Source organism: Phalacrocorax aristotelis, chromosome 1, assembly GCF_949628215.1.
Source record: "Phalacrocorax aristotelis chromosome 1, bGulAri2.1, whole genome shotgun sequence".
Lineage (NCBI taxonomy): Eukaryota > Metazoa > Chordata > Aves > Suliformes > Phalacrocoracidae > Phalacrocorax > Phalacrocorax aristotelis.
Genome location: NC_134276.1, coordinates 187,087,336 through 187,109,730, shown reverse-complemented (window position 1 = coordinate 187,109,730; position 22,395 = coordinate 187,087,336). Strand labels below are relative to the sequence as shown.

Genomic DNA, 22,395 nt, shown 5'->3' with positions numbered 1-22,395 from the left:
AGTTGAATGCTCACTTGTCTGCTACCGTAAGACTATTGTTCTGAACAGTGCCAGCCAGGCTGGGTGCATCACCACTAAAAGGTCTTACATATTCTGAACGCTCACCCATATACTATATCTACTCTCACCTCGTGTGATTATATCTGTAGGATGTGTTTTGGGTTTTTTTTTTTCCCCAGTCATACATTTTGTTTTATGGAAATACCATTTTGGCTTTTTACATACACTTGCGTATGTGACTCTTTGTTAATGACATTTCAGTCTCCTTACAAAAAAACCTTGCAAGATTTATGTTTGATTCTTTTGGTTTTTCCTTTGGGAGAGATTCTTCCTGCAACTCAGGTTACAATATTGAGTAATCATTTTCCTGGAGAAAGAATTTGATTGACATTTCTAACATTTGTATGTAATAGCATTGTTGCATTGCTGGCTGCAGACTTTTGGGAATGAACTACTATTCATAAAGGCAAAATATTTTAAAATCATATTGCTGACATCAGCTTTTTGTTCCAATTGGTGGATAGATATTGGTGGAAACAATAGTCATTGAAACAATTTCAGGTTAAAAATAGCATTTTCTTTAGGGAGTTTGTTTTTGGTTTGTTGTTGGGGTTGGTTGGTTTGTTTACTTTCACTTTTTAAAATTTAGATAGGCATTTTAAAAAAGAGAACAAATAATGAACCAAGTAGAATTCCAGAGATGCATTCAATATATAAATTGAGTTTCATATTGTGGGAAGTTGTAATTATTATTACAACTATTATTAGCAGCAGCATCAAAATCATCACATGTAACTATTTTGGTTCCTCCTAACTCACTAGGTAGCTGCAGTAAGCACCATTGTGAACAGAGGAACACCACTGAAAGCGTTTGTTTTTAGAAACTACAATCACTTTCCTGGCGTAAAGTCTCATTATATTGGAGGTTGTCAGTACAAACTGTGGCAGGCCATTAGAGCATCATCTGCTGCACCGGGTTACTTTCAGGAATATATTTTGGGCAACGATCTTCATCAGGTAAGCTGAAATCTCCTTTAGTAAATATTTTCCAATGTTATACCTGAGAAAAAAGTTGTCTGAATTTCTGAATCAGAACTAAGCAAATAAGTTGGTAGGAGAAGGGAAATCTAGGACGGATAGGGGTAAGAAAGGGAATTTTTAGCTTGCATAGCCCTTCTAGAACTAGAAAAGGTATAGGCTTAAAACTCTTGGTCTTCTCAACACAAACTTAAGCTCCTCTGCTCTTCTGTTCCTTTCTTCTCTCCCTGGGAGGAAACCCTATATGAGTTGTGAATTGCTTCTGACTTCCTGCTTACAACTGGTATTTCACTGAGCATGATTTCACTAAACAGATGGTATGACTTAAAATCTAACAATATTATAAAGTGTGAGAAAATCAAGTTAGGCATTTCAGTGTTCCTTTTATTAGTGCATATCTTCAGTTTATGGTTTACTTTTAATTCTTTCCACTGATAGCTTATTAAGCTCTACCCTGGTTCTGAGCTAGTAAAAAGAATAAGAGGTGTCACAGCAGTAAGATTAAACTCAGACGACAACTGCAAAAGAAATTCCCTGGAGGATAAAGCAATGTTTCCTTATCAACAGCATATGCTGTTTTATTGTATTATAGCTTTTGTTGGTGACCCTGGTTAGTAAAGAGGAAGGCAAATTAATTTCTTTAGTAGTTTTTTAATTGTTGTGTTCTTGTCCTCTAATGCCCCTATCTTGTTCAGCAGCTCTCTGAGTTGTAAAAGAATCCTTTTTATAGTACATATTAATTTAAAACTATTAGTATTTATTTTTAAAAATATCTGCTGCAGATCTGTGGCAGAAAGGTCTTCAAAGGGAGACTGAACTAGAGACCTTCAATAAAGGCAGCATAGGATGCTATCACTTAAAGAAAGCATCTATTACATTTCTGTCATACTCATTCATATGGTGGATTCATATGGTTAAACTACGAGAAAGCAATAATACCATATTTTGAGTAATAAGATATACCTAGATCACATACAAAACTTCTCACGGTGTCTGTTAAAAGGCTGTGTAATCTCATTAGCGTTGTAATGTGCATAAGTGATACTGAAGTTTAAAGACTTACAGATAAATAAGGAGTATAAGATGAAATAGTGAAAACTTCATTAGATGAAGAGGTAATGAACAGAAGCACTTACACAGAGAAACAGCTAGAATTTAATCTGGAAAAAACCCAGCACACTTCCATATTTTAAATTAACGTTTATAAGGAGATGGAATAATCGTATTCAGCTACATAAAAGCTCTACCTAAGTTGGGGGGTGAAGGGGAAGGGTTCCCATGGAGGGCATCGTGGTGCTACTTCATTAGCCAGATTCTGAGAGTTCTTTTATTTTATTCTGTTTCTCCTTTTTGCTTAGGGTCTTTTTTCCCCCCTCCCTTCTCTACCCACTCCCCAGCCTCCCCAGTATGGTACATCTCATTATCCCCAAAACGTTTTAATCAAATACTACTTGAAATAAGCAAATAGGCTTGTTAGTCCATTTTTAGCTTTAAAAAACCCCCAAAACTTAAGGACTGCTTGAAGTCCTGAAATGTGGTTATCTTCCATCTGGCCAAGCAAAACTGGAAAGGGAGTTGCTTTAGGCTTTGGATATGTTCCAAGCTGCTCCTTAACTGCTTGAATGGGTCAGTGCTAAGCTATGTGAAACACTCTTCTTCCTCTTCTCACCTTTCCACCCCCTCTTTCCTTGAATTGAGAGTACATCAAAGTCTGTCTGTGCTTCTATATGAAGAATAGCTGAACAAACAATATGATATTTAACTTCTACATAGTACTTAGACAACTATTTGTCTTAACATAGTTTCTGAATTGCCAGACTTGTGTGAAATGCAGTAAGATGGATATTAATTTCATCTATATTCATTTCTAAATCCAATTTACCAGACTAGAGAATGTATGATTAGTGTTAATAGCGATCAGATCCAGTACTCTCAGACACACAGAGCTAGAATGAAGTCTAGTTCATTTTTCTTTACTCCAGACTCTTTGGACAAAACCCTTCCATATGATCGTACCAACACCGTTTTATAAACTCACCGTTCTTTTCTGTTTGACGTATTTTAATTACTGGAAAGCAAGGGCTTAGGATGTGGTTCACCTTTATGGGTCATAAAGAACTAAATATGTTTTCAGTATTAAACTGTTTATTGTAGGAGAACTAGATGCTGAATATTCTGACTTAAACTTTCATATCATCTGAAAATCTCTCTTCTACCCAGACATGATATTTAAACACTTCTGAATTCTTTTAGAATCCAAAACTAGTCATCTTCTGTGTCTTTCATGCTTTCATGCTTTTCTTTTCCTAGATTACATTTTTCTTATCATATCTCTATTTCTGTAATTATCTATTTTCTGTGGGATGTGCTTGGGTTTTTTATGGACAGCCGGCTAGCAAGGTGCTACATGGCAAATGCTACGTAACTGTTCATGCAGATTTCTGTGTCGGATTATTGATCCACCACTCACACTCAAGATACCTTGAATTACCTTGTTTTAACCCTGGGGCCAGAGCCTCCGTGCCTGTAGCAGACTGTTACCCGTAAGCTCTTGGGTGTAATGGTACCGCAGTGGGAAATCCAAGGTAATCAAGAGTTTTATCTATTAAAGTATCCATGATGAATTGACAAGAATACATATGTGTAAATATGTTTTTTAAAAAATAGAATCCCAAATGTATTTATATTCCTGTTTAAAATAGCTTTGTGATTATTTTTGAAGTATGTTAATACTCTTAGTCCTTAGTTATAGCTCATATCATAAATATGAAATAGTACATTTTTGTTAAGTGTCTTTATTCTAAAAGTGCACTGCAATTGTTGTGTCAAGTTCCTTGACCAGGTCACCTATGATACTAACATTTGTAGTTTATATGGAAAGATTTGCTTTTTTCTGTCTTATCGCTACAGAAATAAATGAAGCATAACATTGTTAGGCATTGTCAATAGTAACATGACCTTTGTAAAGTGCATCAGCACAGTACGCATTCATTGTAAATAATAATTTATGTCAAAGGCTTCAATATTGTAGTCCAGTGTCAGAAATATTAATTAATAGAAGTTACCTATCATTAAAAAAATCCTCAAAGGACTATAATCAGTATATTCTCTTCAAAAAAGAGATTATTTCTAAAACATGCTAGTTTCTTATTAACGTCTATATAATCTGCTTCTGCAGTGTTGATATTTCTAAATAATTCAAATAATAGAGACGGTCAAAATGTGAAAATGATTGTAAAATGTCTGTGAAAATTCAGAATAGTAAATATAATGGGTTTTGTTTCCAGGCTTTGAACTTTGGGATTCTAAAGGATTATATATGGAGACCAGGTTTTGTATTGGCTTATCAGTCAGTTGTACATTTAAATCTGAATGAAAAGCACTCTGGCAGTTGATCTGACTTAGGACTTTTAAAATGTGTGAAAATATTTATTTTGATAATGGAAATGTGGATTTGTTTTATGGTTAGCCTGCATATTCTTGTCTTATGTTATCTAGCTTTTGTTGAAATTGGAGTCCCTTTGCAAACTGTATGAAGTAGCTGAATGAGTTTTATGCGTAGGGATGAGATTAATATCTACAGATTGTATGTATGACTCTAGGTGTATATGCTGGAATCATGCCTGAACTGACCTATGGCTGTTCGCTTTAACCGCCACTTTTCCATAATACAAATATATTTAAATATGCATGTGTATTTGTGTACACACGTGCATGCCCTTTCTCTGGGAACATTCCGGTCTGACTTCCTGTACTAGTCACTGTAAATCTTCAAGGGGATTGTAAAGCGTGTTTATTAGTAAGGTAACAAATTATTTTTATAATTCTTCTGACATAATTGTTTAGAAAGAGGTTTCTAGGTGCCTGAACATTTATTCTTATTTGTGCTGCAGATAAGCTGATGCCAGGTTTGTTAAATTTCTGCAAAAACTAAGCAGTTCAAAACCAAATAGCAATATTTACATTCAGGTCAATCATGCCATGCTATCTGGTTCCGCTCTGTCAAGTAGGAAAAAACAGTGCAGCTGTTGGTAGATGAGAGGAGGAGGATTAATATTCTTTGTGGTTCAAAAGAGGAACACATTAACATTCAAAGGGATTTAATCCCTGTAACATGCTTCTCCAGGAACTGTGCAAGTCAAGAGAAACCAAGTCATGGTGTTATAATATAGAAGCTGTATTGTCACATATGTCAGCTTTTTTGTATTAAAATCTATTTATGAAGCACTGAGGGTCTCTCAGCCTCACCCCAGTCCTGTTACAACCAGTTATTTTTTTTCCTACTTCCCAGAGAGGGGTGTTTCTTCTTAGATGTATTCCTCTTGTTTTTCACGCTACAGAAAAAAAAAAAAAAAAATTTGGGGTACTCAATGTCACATCAGTAGACGGTACAGTATGCTGAGGAAATTGCCAATTAATTAAAAGAGCAATTTAACAAAATCATTATGCACACTTCCTTTACTAGGTTTTACAGTAAAAGCTAAATTTGTCCCAAAGGATTAATTAAAAGGCCAGGGCGGGTTGTGTGTGCGTGTGTGGTGGTGGTGAGTCTAACAAAACCACAGGTTTTTCTCAAAATAAAATATGCTTAATTTAATACAAAGGACTTGATCACCTTTTTCTTGATAGCTTCCTATGGTTTCATTGCTGCATTACAATGGCATTTATTAAAATGCTGGTGTTGACTTATAGTGGTGTTCAAATAATCATATTTCCTTTGAGCAAGATGAGACACTAAAGCACTTAAACTGGCAGCTAATCTGTTAGTGGGGCTTTAGTTATGCAGGTGTAACAGGATGTGTGGTGGGAATACAACCTAGACATGAGAAATATGTAGAGTACAATAATATGACGTAACTAAAATGTCAAGTCCCATCTTCATTTAAAAAAGATAATATACAGTTTATTTATATTTTTCAAACTTTTCCCTTCCTTTTATTAGGGAGTAAATCTGTAAAGCCATTTCATCTTTGTAGCTTGTTACAGGAGAGGCATTCAAAAGTGATTCGCTTAGTGGATCCTACCCTAATTGGTTTTTACACGGTAGCTTTTAAAATTAGATTCAAGGGTGCTTCCCAGGCTCTAAGAAGACATAGAATATAGGTCACATTGAAGTTCTTTTCATTCTTAGGATATGCCACGGTGATCAGTATGCACCAGAGCTTACACAGACTGCCCTTTAATAGGTGTATCTTGTTCTCACAATGATAGAAGCAAATATTTCTTTGTTTCTCTGCCTACTTGTTGCCATACACATTTTCCTACAGCCTTGGAGGCAATGTCGCCTACTGTTTAAGGAAGAGGGGAGTTTACTGGAATGTGTTAGCTACATGGATACGTGCATTTCTTTTTCTCTTACAGATTCTCAAGGTTTGGTTAGGAGCTCTTAAGGTGGATGAGCATGATGCAGCTTACCAGCCTTCATGAAATTGCTGTGGTTACTGCACCAGTAGTATTTTGCAGAGCAGACTGCTTGCAAGAGTCCCTGCAGGGACTTGCTAAGTGAGGTGTTATTGGAAGATTTGTTTAGTGAGATGAAACTGAGAGTATATTTTGTTTAGGCATTTAACTTGGATGCATTAAAATTTTCATCTCCAATAATTAGGAGTGGTGTTTTGCTAATGTGATTTTCAGAATGCTTATTTAAAAGAACACAAACCTTACACCCAGATGAGCTGTATTACATTTAACTAGTTTTTTGCTTAGATTTCTGAGCCCATATATCTTTAGTGACACTGTTTACCAGCTAATATTTGCTATAAAACGAATCTTGTAAAATCAGAGGAGGCTGCTATAGTGGAAAAATTAAGAACTGTGTCAATTCAGTAATCTCTGTACAGGCAATCTAGGTTGCTTTTCTCAAGTTCTGATGTTACCAGCCACTGTTTCTTAGATCAAAAGAACAATTTACTGTTACCAATCTATTGTTAAGCAATTATTTATAAACAATTTACTGTTTATCAATTTCTCTTGATTGCTTGTAATTTTTATTTTCCCAGGTTGTATATCTATCTAATACTGACTTGAATGGGGCCATATTTCCATATGAAATAGCCTTGTGACAGTCATTGCAAATAAAAGCCGAAGGACGTATTGATCTATTGATCAATATCTATTGATATGCTGTTACCTCTTCCCTTAAGCAAGGCTTGTTTATGATACCTGGTGGACTGGTGCTTAATGCAAACAATCCCTTTGTGCTTTGTCAGCCTCCACCCAGCCTCTAATTTGCCTTCTGTGTTGCAGTTTAGGAAATTGCCCTCCTCTTGTCATGGATACTGGTCTTTAGTACTATGATAGGGATAATTTTCACCGTGTATGCAAAATGTGCATCGAGTCAATTAGTTCAATGCCCAGTGCATTCCCGTGAGTGGATAGCGCACAATGTCTACGCCCCGTTTCCTGTACTGTGCTTCCCTTCCAATACAAGAATTAATCTATAGTGTTAATTTTGCAAATCCCAAATCGGTTGGCAATCTCTTCAAAGGTTCTTTACCTTGCAATGTTTCTTTTACTGGGACTATATTTCCACTGCTGTTTTCAGTAGCAGATATATTTTAGATCTTTTGCTGCAGAATTTACAATTATTTCAGCTGTCATTTACTTAGGAAAAAAAGATAAGGGAGTATAGAACGAAAGAGTTTCCCTCGGGTCAAAATCAGGCCTCTGCCATGGTCGCCAGCTGCATGTATGACTGTAGTTCACATACATGTAAAGCTGTCTTTGCTGTTGTTAACCTTGTAGAAGGTTATTTCAAGAAGATATTTCTTCATTTTTCTCATGGCTAGAAAAATTCTGATTTAAGTCTATTCGTAGCTAATGGATACAAATTGTCCTTGTGCCAGTAATGTTCTCTAGTTCAATTAACTCTTCTTCTTGTAGTATTTACCCTTTCAATGTGAATGTAGAAAGCACTCATACGCTTTTTTATTTTGTTAGACTAAATATGCCGGTCTGTCTCAATTTTGCAAAATAGCCTGTGTTCTCTTGATCATCCTAATCGTCCCTCATTGCACCTGTTGCAGCTTGAGTAATCTTTCTTGAAACTGGACTATTCAGCATGTTTTGGCATGACCCAAGACACATTGTGCAAACTTGAATGGTACACCAGATTCAAAATTAGTATTACTAAATTGGAAGCAAAATTCAGAGGAGTTAATTTGATCAGGCTGGAACACTGTATTCTAGATGATGTCTTAACTGTCATGAATTTCCTATTTCAGAGGAAGGTACAACTTAGAATTACAGTTGTTTTTCAACAGCTACTTTATATATAGGTTGTTAAATCATTCTGTGATAGTGCTCTACTCAGATCTCTCTCATGGTTGGTCTGATTCCAACTTAGTTCTGAAGAGCATAGCTTTGTGTTTATGAGCGCTTTGCTTGGCTGTGTGTCATCTCCTTTCGATTTCCTTAGACCTTAAGAGTCTTTCTGTATTTACAGTAAGGTTTTTTGTATCTGCAAAGCCTCTAACTTTATAGTAACAGATTTCATTAGCAGCTGCATGCTTCTGAGAAAATAATAAGAAAGAGGATGAGCCCCAAACCGGCCGTAGCATAACTCTGAGAGAAAACAGTCCCAGCCAGAGAGTTCCCCATCCAGTATAGACCGTTGGTCCATCTGACCAGCCAGTTCTTTTAACATTGTAGTCTCTTTCATCACTTCCAGTAGTCTGGTACATAAGGTGCCTTATAAATCCAGATTTTCTTAATCTAAAAATTTCTGTTTGAGTTTCTGTCTGCCTTTGATAAACCCACCTTGTATTTCCCCATTTAGGCAAATCAATTTCAAGCACTCATGAAAATGCAGAACTTTTCCTTCCGTTCTTTCTCCCCTCTCCCCCACCTGCCACTCTGAATACAAATACTAGGTAGCTCCTACCCAGATTCTGAACCCTTCATGCCAATTATCTCCAATAATTAGTTCATTTTCTTAAATTTTATGCATTTTAAGATCAAATCCTTTAATTATGGACCTGCTTTGTTTCAGTTGCAGTGAAATGAAATCTAATATTTGAGTCAACAAACAGAATAAAATTGTATTAAGAAATTAAAATAGCTTACATAGTTTTATAAAAGGGGTTTTGTGGGAAATCCAATTTCAGTTGGAAATTACAATATAAAAGATAAAAAGAAATTTTTGCAGTGTGTAACACAGTTTTAGAAGTTGGCTGTAGAGTTAGCTTACAACATTCTGATTATTGTGCAGTTTTAAAAACATGAATGACCAGCGGGCTTTAAGTAGCATTTATCAGTGATATATCCAATAATGTGGGTCACCTGGATTCCTTGAGGATCACTACCAGCCTTCGTACTCTTCTGTATTTTTCTCAAAGCATTTTGAATTTCCTGTCATTTTACTATTCCTTAGTAAACTGCCAGCTAAAAGCACAGACCAGTTAGTTAGCAAAGCTAATATCAATAAGTAATGTTAAAAACAGTCAGGTCATTGACGTAAACATATATTGAGTCTTAAGAATATTTACATTGTTAGCTTGGGAAATTAAATGTAAAGAATTCTGAAATTTCGAAAATCTAACATGGTCATCTTTCGCAAGGATTAGGATATCTCTGGATCTGGGATTTCTTGCTCACTTGCGGAGGCTTTATAGTAATGTGATTCCTCTGTGTAATTACTAGAGCTTTCTCCTTAGTCTGACACATCCCATCATAGCAAATAGAGATTTTATATGCTTCCTAAGTTAAATGTTGTCAGAAAGGACAAACCTTCTAAGACTTGAGCCCCCTAGTGTCAACTGAATCCAGAAGGATTTTATTCCGATCCATAGGGTTTTTCTGGTTAGTTTTTGTTTGTTTGGGATTTCTTTTGTGTATTCTTGAACCTTGCCTGTGCGTCACAAACATTCTTTCATGATGCCTGCTAATATTTAGCAACTCTTCATCAGTACAGTGTAAGAGCACCTTTTCCGTATCTGACAGAAAACCGTGCATTCAGTAATGTCTTCAGAGCAGCTGATCATTTTCTGTGAATTAATGACTTGCTGGGATGAGTTAATAATTTAAGATAATCACCTAGCAGTCTGCTTCAGCCAACCATTCATTCTAAAGAAACGTCAAGAACAAACAAGGCTTACGTAGGGTAAAATAATGTAAAATATATCACTTAATGTTTAGCTTATAACATTAATAGTATTGATAGCTCTCAGAAGCATCTAGCATTACACTTTTGTGTATGCAAACAGCGGAATATAGTGTTGCTAATTTTTAGGAAAAAAGAAAAAATATTGTCTGGGAGAACAGTTTTGCTGAAAAGGAAGCTTTTTGGTAAACTTTCAAACTTCATATTTTTTTACTTCATGTCATGTGATTTCTGTATAAAGTGTTCTCTTTGCGACTGGTGTAGTAGAAGTACAAATATAGCTAATGTACCTTCTGATTTTTTTTAAACTGTCAATGACAGCAGTACTGGAAATTTTAATATTTGTGTCATTCAATAATATAAATACAAATTAATTTTCATTTTCTGTACGTTAAGAATTTTTCCATTAGCCAGTCCAAGCGGAATCCCTTGCTCAAGCGTGCACTGAAAAGTTACTTGTGACAGTTCTAGAGTGTTTGTTTTTCTAGCGTCTGAAGAGAAATTGTAGTTCTGAGATAGCCGTATGAACTAATGAGCACAGGACGTTTATTTCAAGAATTTAAAGGAACTTCTCTGCCTCTCCTTCAGTAACAGAAGTGGTTCATTCTGAAATCGTTACAAATTTGGTGGATAGGAGGACTGCGTTAATAGGTCACCAAATAAGGCCTCCACTGGGACTCGGCATAGCGCAGAATACGTCATAAATTATATGTAGTTGACCCAATAGCATCCCTATCAGCATGATTATGAAGCAAGGGTGAACCTTTCTAAACAAATTGCATGAAATATTTGTATAAAGAGGTAACTGTAGGTCATGCTATGCTTTATAGAATTTCTTATGCTAATTTATTAAAAAATCTTTATCAGTCATTTCTCGTGCAGCAAAGTGGATCAGACCCACCATTAGAATGAAGCACTATATTAGAATTAGAACCATTAGAACCATTGGCACCATTAGAATTAGAGCACTGTACATGTTAGAGATCGGTTAGAAATCTTGGCACCGCCATCCATTGCTTGTCACCAAGACAAAGAGGAAACAATTCTACTGCTGTATTGTTTCATGTTTATAAAACATGCATTTTATGGGGTCAAAATAGTCTGTGCAGAGACATAAAGATTTCCTGTACTCGCTAGGAGCTCCTCTTCAACAGTTGCATCCTCAGGAGTACTGTGACCAGACTGACTGATTACTCACAAGAGGAGAGCCATAATTAATGCAATATTTCAAACATTTTTGTATATATGTAACAGAACAGGGAGATCATGTAATCTTTGTACTGAGGAGAGAATATCTGAGCTGAACACTGTAGGGGCTAGTTTATTGCACAGTTAAGTCTGAATGTATAGATTCCTTCTTCATAAAGCATATATTAAAAACTGCAATTTGGTAGCCCAGTGATGTTTGAACAAGCCTTAAAGCTTCCTGTATGAATATAGTAACGTTCTCATAATGTGGGTGCCCAGTGCAATGAGAGGACTGGGTCTGGATGTGAATCTCGAGGTTAATCTGTAAGAGTAGGTATTACAGGTGATGAAATAACTCCTGTTTCTCATTCCTGTCTTCTACTCTCAGGGCATTTGCTGCTACTTATGTAAATATATTGAGCTGGTTTTACAGAATGATTTGGCAAGGCATCCTGTTTTACTTACGGAAATGAGAGTAAATGTTTTTAAAGTAGTTATTTTAATTTTTCTAAGTAGTAGCTCCTTGTTACAGTGCAGCAACTCTTCAAACTCCTCATTTGAAGCACTAAGCCTTATCCTTAATCTGCATGTTTATTATATTTATGTGGACTTTAAACATAGAATTTAAAAAATACTTTTGAAAAGTCCCTTCAGAATCTTAGCCTGTCTTGTCCTAGCCTGTGATAGCTTTGTGCTAATTCTGCTCCACTTTTTCACAAAGACAATGGAAGTAAACAACAGAGCAAGTCTGTAAAAGTAAACTAAAATGCAAAGCATGTCTGCATAGGCAGTGAGGTGAAGTGGTTACTATGGAGCCAACAAACTCAGCTTCCAAATATCAGACTTGGCTTTCTCAAGTTATATATCCTTCATCTAGTGCTAGATTATTTTCTTCACAAAGTTTAGCGTCACTTAAGTGAAACCGTGCAGCACACATGATGTTACACAGAACAATTGCAAGGCACAACTTGAGTCTGACAAAATTAGGAAATGCAGCAATAGCCTATGAATGTACAGAGTATTCTGAACTTGTTAGAAACAACTGCCCATGCTAAGTATGGTTCAAACGGATTTTTTATTTTAATATCTTAATTTTAAATAACTGTTTCCGAAGTATTGACTTAAATATGTGAGTGGTGACTTTATGCATGTTCACCGTACCTATTTAAATGGGACAAGATTTTAGGAGGTCCTGTGCTTCCAGGCTCACAACCCATCTGGAGCATTTTCTTTGAGACTCCCTGATGTATTTTGCTTCTGTTTGTAGAATTTGCCCCTATCTGTTTCATACTGTTTAACCAGGCCTTTCTTTATCCCTAGAACTGGGCAAGCAGGGCATCTTCACCAGAGTTTTCATTGGAGCATATGCCTACAAAAGGTGCATTTTTCCTGTTTAAATAATTTATGACTTGGTAGTCAAATCATGAGGGAGCCTTCCCTGACTATTTTGCAACTGTCAAAACTTACAGAAAATATTAGCTACAGCTTTATACTTCTGACTAACGACCAGCAAGCCCTAAAAATATGGTTATAATTGCATGGGGAATTGTTTTGAAAAAACTGTATGAAAGAAGATTTCACTGAATTCATCTGGGAATTAGCTGATAAAATATTAAACAAAACATGACAATTCAATGTTTACCACTTGGAAAGCCTTTGGCAAAAGACTGAAAGTGATGTCCCAGTCCCCGAGTTCACTGCTTTGCTATCACTAACAAGCTTGGGTTTATATATATTAAGCTCAATTTGAAGATTAATTTGTTTTATTACTTCCATTATTTTTATTAGAAATTTCCTTCTTCCCTACTGTTTACCTGCATGATGACATTTGGAAAGCTAAACACCTGTTTTCAGTACTTATTTGCATTAACATTCCTACTGTGGCACTTTGTGTTCGGTGTGCTGCCAGCAAATTCAATTGACTCAAGTGTGGAGTGGCTTTGCAAAGTTCAGCGTATGAAGAAACGTCTAGTACTTGCCAGTGCACTGACTGTAACTGCGCAGAAGAACGCAAAAGGGAAGGGGTGACTCATGTATGTTTGGCAATTGAAGAAGAGAGTTTGCAATTGGATTGAGAACTAGCTAAGTGAGAAGAGATGGTTAAATGTAGGGAAGGCCAGACAATCTAAGAATGGGAGAGCAGAGTGAACAAGGGGTGTACTCTGGCTGTTTGCCCACCACTGAGTCCTGAGTCAGAACTTGGGACAATTGCGCACTTCTGTGCATGTTGGTCAGCAGTTCAGCCGTTTGAAGAGTTCCTGTAAGTTACCCTTTCAGTTACAGATTCCAAGGTATGAGTTGCATACACAAGACTCAAACTGGACTGACAAAGTTCAGTTTCTAATAAGAATGGCTTTTAAAACATCCAGCCTCCTGTTCAGAGCAGGATTAACCTCAAAATCAGGTCATGTTGCCCAAGGCCTTGCCCAGTTGGATGGAGATTCCACAGCTTCTCTGCACTTTTTGAAAGAGTCTGGCTGTGTCTTCTCCCACCTTAGGTAGCAGAAGACTGTGATTAGATTACTCCTTGACTTTCTCTTTTTCCAAGTTAAGCAAACCCAGGTCTCTGCATTTCTTCTCATATGTTATGTGCTTCAGCCCCCACACCATCTTAGTGGTTCTTTACTGTACATATTCCAGTTTTTCAGTGCCTTGTAACTGGGTGTCCAAAGCCGTGCACGGTATTCCCAGCCTGACCTGATGAGTATTGAATAAAAGGGGGTAATCACTTCACTTGACCTACTGGTTTTGCTTTTAGCCCAAGCATATGTTAATAATCTAGTAGTTTATCTAATATACTGTTCATATTGTCTTTTTTTCTGCATGCGCACAGACAGTACCATACCATAGCAATATATGTGATAATATAGATGAAAAGAGGGATATTTGAAGGCATTCCAGTCTGTCAAAAAGAAATGATAAACTTATTAGGGACTGAAAAGGTATAGGACCGTGTATAAAGTCAGCATTGCTTTGTAGAATTCGAATTGCATCTGAAGCTTATAGTATAATTTTAAATACCACTTTATATCAACAAGATTTTGACACCATTGTATGTGGTATAAAGATCCTTTTTTGTTTGCATCATTTTGTTTATATGAAAGCTTTAATAGATCAGAATTGTGCTCTGCTAGTATGGGTCCATGAAATATAAGCTTTTCAATTATAAATTACATTCTGAAAATATATTCCATAAAATGGATAATGGGCACAAAGAATGGAATGGATTTCCTGCCCTTCGAAGGTTGCATTCCATAAGTGCATTTTACACATCTTGCTAATGTTGGCATTTGCTGATCACTATACTTACAGTTAATTTAAAATGCATTATTGTGTAAATACAATTTTATTAACGGAAAGTCAGGCATGTGAAACTCGCCCAATAATTCCGCAGAGTATGCCGTGCAGCTTGTCACTGCTATACCAAGTTTCCCTAATCTTTTCAGCGATTGTCATATTTTTCCCCATAGCACATCAAAACTCCCCACTTTGATGTATTTCTAAGAAGTATTTTACTAGTGTTTGCTTGCGTTTGTTCCCCAGCCATAAATGTCTTTCAGTCCATGGCCTGAATCAATAAGTTGAATTGTTTAGGTTAAGCTTTTTGCTTCTGGATTGCTGTTCTAGGTTTGTCATTCTTGCCTCCTGCAGAAGCATGATAGCAGAACTGGGATCTTCCCAGCACACTAACTGAAAAATGTAGGTTTAAGATTGAGAAATGGATGGGTCAAAGACAAGAGATTGTACCAAGAAATCAGTACGTTGGAAATGGAATGGACTTATAAAATTAATGTCTTCCTTCTGAAAAAAGAGACAAGAATGCAGATTTTGGCCAACAGGCATCTCTGTACCCAGAGCTCAGATCAACTGGCCTTGTTTACTTCCAGTTGTTTAACTGCATGAAGCTTTAAAGTGGCAAGAAAGCTCATAGAAACTCATATGGAAGAGGAATCCATTGTGTTAGTCACCAAGACATTCCATAGTACCAGCAATTGCTCAGGTTTTTTATAATATTTAATTTTGCTTAATGTATTTTTATCCATGTCTTTTAAAAACTGAGTCTTTACAGTAAAAATATTGTGATTGGTAAGTTATAGATAATTTAGATTAGTTTTTTAGTATTATACAACTATGGAATAACTTCAACAGAATCAGAAGAAAAAAAATTAAGATATCAAATTTAGCAGCTCTCCAAAACAAATTGACAGACTAAACACATGAGAATTCAGAGCAAGGATCAGTGAAGATTCTTGTGATCTCAGTATATCTTACATACAAAACTAGAGAGTCCATCACTGGTAATTGTATTCCAGTGTCTCAAAGACAAGCATGAAGAAGGATATGTCATGATTTCTTAAAACTACTTTTTTAAAAGTTTAGGTATGGCTTTCATATTTCTGTATTGCTAGTTTAATATATTTCTCGGGAAAGACTTTTTGTCCAGTCTGAGGAAGATAGAGGAGTTATTCCGAATCAGAAAGGTTAGTTTTCTATTTTTTAACTGGAAAATTCTTTGTTGTTCACAGTTTTCTTAGAATTCACATACATGTGAAATCATTGCAACTAATTTTAAAACTTGTGAAATATTTGACCTAATTAGCTCTAAGGCTTCTGGAGCTGCAGAATTAAATAAATTATTCCAGTATTTCCTTCAATGAGTCCTTAATAGTCCGATTTAACTAATAACGTTATTTACTGCTTCAGTAGTTGATCGTTGTAAGCAAAAGAGCAACATGATGAATGGTTTTGTTTAACAGATGAAGCTGACTTGAAGCACAGTATTCATGGGATGTGGTCATTATCAACCACAATCTCTTTGGAAGGGAAGAAGAAAATCCGTTGCCCACCTTAAAGTCCTACTTCTAACTTTCCAGAGAGACATGTATCTATATAAATGCTAGAAGTTATGTTAAAAGTGTCTAAATTGAAAATAATTAGGAGTGGATATTTACTGTCATTTCAATAAACCTAAATTGGAGAATGTTTAAATATGGAAATCATTGCACAAAGCTGTTAGTTATCATCAAAATACACATTTGGTATGCATAGGTATGTGTACTTTACCTTCCTTTGATCTTTTACTTGTCAATATTACAGAAATATTGTAGGATTCTAGTATTATATACCCCCCAACTCTTGATAACACTGATTTTTCCCATGGTGAAGCAATCCTGTTTAATAAATTTTATTGACAAGATCAGTGGAAATTATTTGGTAAGCGTGTTTTTAATCTAGGTTTTAAAGAAAAAAGTAAGCACCACAAACATAACTATTAAGATTTTAGATTAAGATTCATGGGGAAATACATCAAGGACAAAACCACCCTTGTATTTAGTTTTCTGTGTAGAAGCTAATTTAAAATTAAGCAAAGGATAATAGACACTGAGGAGACCATTCATTTCAGCAGTGTTTTGAGCAAAGCAGATAGTGTCCAGACGGAGTTCAAAGAGCTTTTTGTAAGTTGAAACAAAAGTGTAATTTTTAAAAAAAAATCAAAAAACTCAGCTCAGTAATCCTGTTTTTACTTATTTACCTAGCACATCTGTAGTTAAAAGGAGGTTCTGTAAAATGTTTATCATTCGTGGACAAGTGGAAAGCAGTGGATGTTGTTTACCTCAACTTCAGTAAAGTCTTTGGCACTTATCTCCCACAACATCATAGACAAGCTGGCAAAGTGGGCGTTAGATAAGTAGACAGCGAGGTGGATTGCAAACTGGCTGAAGGACCGGGCCCAGAGGGTTGGCATCAGTGTCACAGAGTCTGGTTGGAAGCAAGTGACTAGAGGTGTGCCCTGGGGTCAGTACTATCTAACATCTTCGTTAATGACCTGGATGATGGGACAGAGCGCACCTGCAGGAAGTTTGTAGATGGTACAAACGTGGGAGGAATGGTTGATACACCGGGTGGTTGGGCCACTGCCCAGAGGGACCTCAACAGGCTGGAGAATTCTCACAAAGTTCAACAAGGGGAAAGGCCGAGTCCTGCATCTGGGGAGGAGTAAACCCACGCACCAACCCAAACTGGGGACTGACTGGTTGTAAAGCAGCTTGGCAGAGAAGGACCTTGGGGTCCTGGTGGACAACAAGCTGAATGCGAGCCAGCAATGCACCCTTGTGGCAAAAAAAGCCAACAGCGTCCTGGGCTGCAGTAAGAACAGTGTGGCCAGCAGGTCATGGTCAAGGAGCCCTCTCTGCACTACTGAGACCACATCTGGAGTACTGTGTCCAGTTCCCCAGTACAAGAGAGACACAAGCATACTGGAGTGAGTGCAGCACAAGGCCATAAAGATGATTAATGGACTGGAGCATCTCTCATATGAGGAGAGACTGAGAGAGCTGGGACTGCTCAGCCTAGAGAAGAGAGGGCTCCAGGGGGATATTACCAATGTGTATGAATAAAGGATGGGGGAGAATGGGGAGGGAGGGAGCTGTGCTCTTCCCAGCAGTGTGCGCTGACAGGACAAAAGACAATAGCACAAATTAAAATACATGAAATTCCATCTGAACGCAAGAAAAGTTTTTACTGGGAGGGTGGTCAAACATGGGAACAGGTTGCCAGAGAGGTCTTGGTGTCTCCATTTGTGCAGATACTCAAAACCCAACTGGACTTGGCCCTGGCAGTGTGCTCTAGGTGACCCTGCTTGAGCAGGAGGTTGGACCAGATGAGCTCAATAGGTCCCTTCCAGCCTAAATGATTCTGTGATTTTCCAAGTCTTAAATCAGGGCTGTAGTATCCTGTGTAATGACCATGCTTATAAAGTAGCTTTGACCAAGCGTACCTCTTACGGGTTTCTTTTTTTATTTATTTTAGATTCTTCAGGCAGTGATTTGGATTTTGTTATAGAATATATCCAGTTACAAACATTCTGAGAGGCAGACTTTTTTGATTGTTTAAGAAATTGTCAATATGCATATCTGTCCTACCTAAAAAGTCTTCAGAAGATTAAGTCATAACTTCTTCAGATATTCCAGTGAATGCTGCTGTTTCAGCCGACCTCTTCTATACACTACTCACAACAGCAGACTGACCACAGACCCAGGAGCTGCTCGGACAGTGTCCCTGGGCCCAGCAAGCCTAGCTGCCCAGCTGCTGCACAGCACAAATGGAACAGCTGCACAAAAGATGGAAATTAATGCTCGTTTGATTTAATTGATTTTGTATATTAGTGTCATGCTAGTTTAGTTTATAGTTGCAGTTGCATTTACAACCATATGTTATGTATAGTACTAACGCTTGCATTTAATTTACAGGATGGAGGTCTGCTTCTAAATAACCCTTCTGCGCTGGCAGTTCATGAGTGCAAGTGTCTTTGGCCAAATGCTCCATTGCAGTGTCTAATATCACTGGGCACTGGTCGATACGAAAGCGAGGGAAAGACCAACGTCACATACACCAGTTTGAAAGCCAAACTCACGAATGTTATCAGCAGTGCAACTGATACAGAAGGTTAGTGTCTTAAGACACATTTGTATTGTGACTGTTTTCAGTTTTCTATGTTTCTTAGAGTTATAGTTCCAATCCAGAGAGCAATCTACGACCTTTTGTCTTTCCCCTTCTTCTCTCTACCCGCCCCACTGAAATACTTGAAATGCGTCTCTTCATAGCTCGTTATGTAGACTTGCGGTTTAAGTACCAGTATTACAGGTTTTCTGGAGATAATAATATGAATGCATTTCTTAGCCTTATCTCAGTGAATCATCGTCTTGACTATATTGTTGCTAAGCAATTTTAGTTTGAGTTCTGAACTGTTAATACGAGGTGGATGACACAGGTATACTATAGATAAAAGATACCTTGAAATTTATCAGAATGACAACGATAATCCAACAGGATTTATATAAAGTGATATGTTTTCACTTGTGCTTCAGGATAAAGGTGTACCAAGGAAATCCTTTCAGTAGAAAAACTGTATTTTCTTATGTTTGGTTTGGTTCTCCCACAAATAGAAATAGTTAATATAGAACACTGATTGGTTTCCAACAGCTTCAGAAAAAGTATTCTAGTTCTGTTCTTTTCTATATGTCCTTTTATACCTGTACTTTCCAAGGACTAGACTGCATCTCCCAACGGTCATGACTTCCATGGCTGTCAGGAGGAGCCAAGCATGTGTCTTCCAAACAAACTCTGTCCCTAGGATGGGAGTACAGTGGAACCCTATCGCTAGCAGTTTGCATCTGCTTTGTTTTTATAAACGGGAAATGTTGATATGCAGGTGTTCCCACACACACAAAGAAAACTAATACTGTAAAAAGCTAAGGAACAAGGAATACTCTTAGGGCCTAGATCCCTTGCTGCATGATCTCTGTCAACTGACTGTCATTAGTAAGAAAAAGCTAGATTTTGGGCCACCTTCGGTTTTTTGCACAGTCCTGGAAAGGCAGTGGGAATTGTGGGAAGGAGAGACATGCTGTCCACTTCCTATCAAGGGAAGACAATCAGGCAAGAAATTTGATGGGAAAGAGGAGGAAAGGAGAGTTCATTGTGGAGGCCGAAGGAGAGTAAATGGAAAGAGAGGAGAGTAGTTTTGAGCAAATAGGAAGTTATATTATGAAGGAAAAAGGGGATAGTATTAAATAGGGCAAGAAAGACTGGATGTGATGAGACAGGAACAGAGACACAGCTGAGTAATTTATAGGAGGAGGAATGAAGCAGAAAAGATTTCAGGTTAACAAGAATCTTTTGCTGTAGTCTTACCCATGATGTATTTTACACTTTAAAATTTTTATATAACAGTAGATGTTTAAAAGAGTGGAGGAGCCTAGTAAGAGTGCAAAGAAGATGGAAATAAAAGACAATGAAAGATGAAGGAAGTCACGGAAATGTAATTTGAAGGGAGCCAACAAAGAGAAGACAGATCTAAAAGGAGAAAATAGGTTATAAAAGAGATAAAAAGTAAGAGAACATACAAATACATTACATAGCCAGTTTATTATTGTATTAGTTAACTGTTATAGTTTAACTTGAACATTTGAAATTCACAGGGACTGGAGCCATCTCCCTTACAAGGAAAGGCTTAGAGACCTGGAGAAGACTGAGGGGGGGATCGTATCAATACTTAAAAATATCTAAAGGGAGGGTGTCAGGATGATGGGACCAGACTCTTTTCAGTCATGCCCAATGACAGGACAAGGGGCAATGGGCACAAGTTGGAACACAGGAAGTTCCAGCTAAACATGAGAAGAAACTTCTTTCCTGTGAGGGTGCCAGAGCAGTGGCACAGGCTGCCCAGGGAGGCTGTGGAGTCTCCTTCCCTGGAGACATTCCTGTGCCCCCTGCTCTAGGTATCCTTGCTCAAGCAGAGGGGTTGGGCAAGATGATCTCCAGAGGTCCCTTCCAACCCCTACCATTCTGTGATTCTGTGAAATTAAATGAATGCTAAATTCAACCCAAAACCTGTAGTAATATGTAAAAAATGAATTGGTTGCAAACAAAAGAAAGCTTTAAAACCACATATTTTCTACTAGAGTATTTGAGATTAAAGGAGAATATATAGCTGTTGTTTTCATTATACCTACTTCCATGTGTACTGAGTGTAACAAATCATGGATATCCTGAATGGGAATATCTAAGTTATGTTCCTGCTCTTCAGAATGTACTCTCACTTGTAAAGGAAGGAATGGAATGTATGTGTAATTAAAAATCTGGATAGATGCAAAGCCTTCTTAATTGTCATACCAGCGAAGTCGTCTCAGCGTGGAAGATGAAGCTTTCCCAGAGTAAACAGAGCTATAGGGTCATCTGCAAACCTTCTAATGGGAAAGGGGTTTTGATAAGACAATGGCAGAAAAAGGTTTACTCAGCAAAGCAGGAGATATTTACACTTACTGTGTCACTCCAGAGCAGTTGTTGTTCAGAGACTGTAGGACTAATTGTCTCATGCAAATGTAACTGTTTCCTTCATTTGTTTTCAATACAGAAGTTCACACCATGCTGGATGCACTGTTACCTCCAGATACTTATTTCAGATTTAACCCTCTTATGAATGAAGACATACCTCTGGATGAAAGTCGTAAAGAGAAGCTCAGTCAGCTGCAGACAGATGGAATTCGTTATTTAGAACGAAATGAAGAAAAACTGAGAAAAGCTGCAAAAATCTTAACGCAAGAAAAAACCACTGTGCAGAGGCTTCAGGACTGGATAAGATTAAAGGCTGACATGTACGAAGGCCTTCCATTTCTTTCCAAATTGTGAATGTGTAATGCATGAAAGATGATAAATGTAAATCTTGTTCCAGAAAACCCACTCAGTACTGTAAAGGAAGACTGTTTATTGGGGGTAAATAACATCTTTGGAGAGCCATCGGAATTCTGGAGGAAGCGATTCAGGGTGGCTGTTTTGTGCACACTTACTTGATACAAGGTTTTATGGTGTTAATTATTTCTTGAGCTTTACGGATCTTACTGTTGCTCTACTTAAGTTTCTTAAAGTCGGTGAAACTGAAAATTATGAACACAATTGTGCTATGCATTTTTGGATGTATGTACCATAATTATGGTGGCAGTAAAACTTTATTTATCGACTACCAAGCATATTTAAAGTTAACAAAAAAATTAATTCCTCATTCGCTTTAGTGTAGGCAGTGTACCTGTTAGGCTCTTATGTAGCCAGTGAATTTAATCAAAATGTAACGTTCTTACAAAAACTTTTGCCTGTGTTAATTGCACTTTTACATTTGCAAGATAACATTTAAATTCTTTTTTTTATTTTCAGTGGGTTTTGTACATAACAGTATTAAGATGTTCAGGTGACTATAAATGGCATATTAAATTATCAAATTTAACTGATATTTTTAGTAGGACTTGCTGCTTATTGTTTTTATTGGGATAACTTCAGAGTGGATAATTCATTATTTGAAAATAATCCCAAGCCCCAAAACTTCACTTAAGCAGCTCCTCCTGTCACAGGATAAAGGAAATAAGATCTGTAAATAGTCCACGTGAATGAGCAGCTCACTATAGAAGCTTCAGTTTTGGATGCCAAACTCCAGGTGTCTCTAGTCAAGAAGAAAATTAGCAGTTCATACATGAAATGATAAATCATGCATTTCCTTTTGTCTTCTAACTTTCATA

General features: G+C 37.1%; 1 protein-coding gene across 6 annotated transcripts in view; it reads left to right on the top strand.

Moving 5' to 3' along the window:
- PNPLA8 (patatin like domain 8, phospholipase A2) overlaps positions 1–22,110 on the top strand; it is a 40,494-nt gene extending 18,384 nt beyond the window's left edge. For 3 of the 6 annotated variants that reach the window (XM_075081041.1, XM_075081043.1, XM_075081042.1), the window contains exons 8-10: positions 823–1,017; positions 18,577–18,772; positions 21,243–22,110. In XM_075081041.1, the coding sequence (XP_074937142.1) occupies positions 823–1,017; positions 18,577–18,772; positions 21,243–21,517 (666 nt within the window). In that variant the 3' untranslated portion in view covers positions 21,518–22,110. Of the gene's footprint in view, positions 1–822; positions 1,018–3,475; positions 4,062–6,399; positions 7,135–12,646; positions 12,705–18,576; positions 18,773–21,242 lie in introns of those variants that run through there. The other 3 variants (XR_012658583.1, XR_012658584.1, XM_075081044.1) reach the window with 3 other exon arrangements.
- The last annotated feature ends 285 nt before the right edge of the window (positions 22,111–22,395 follow it).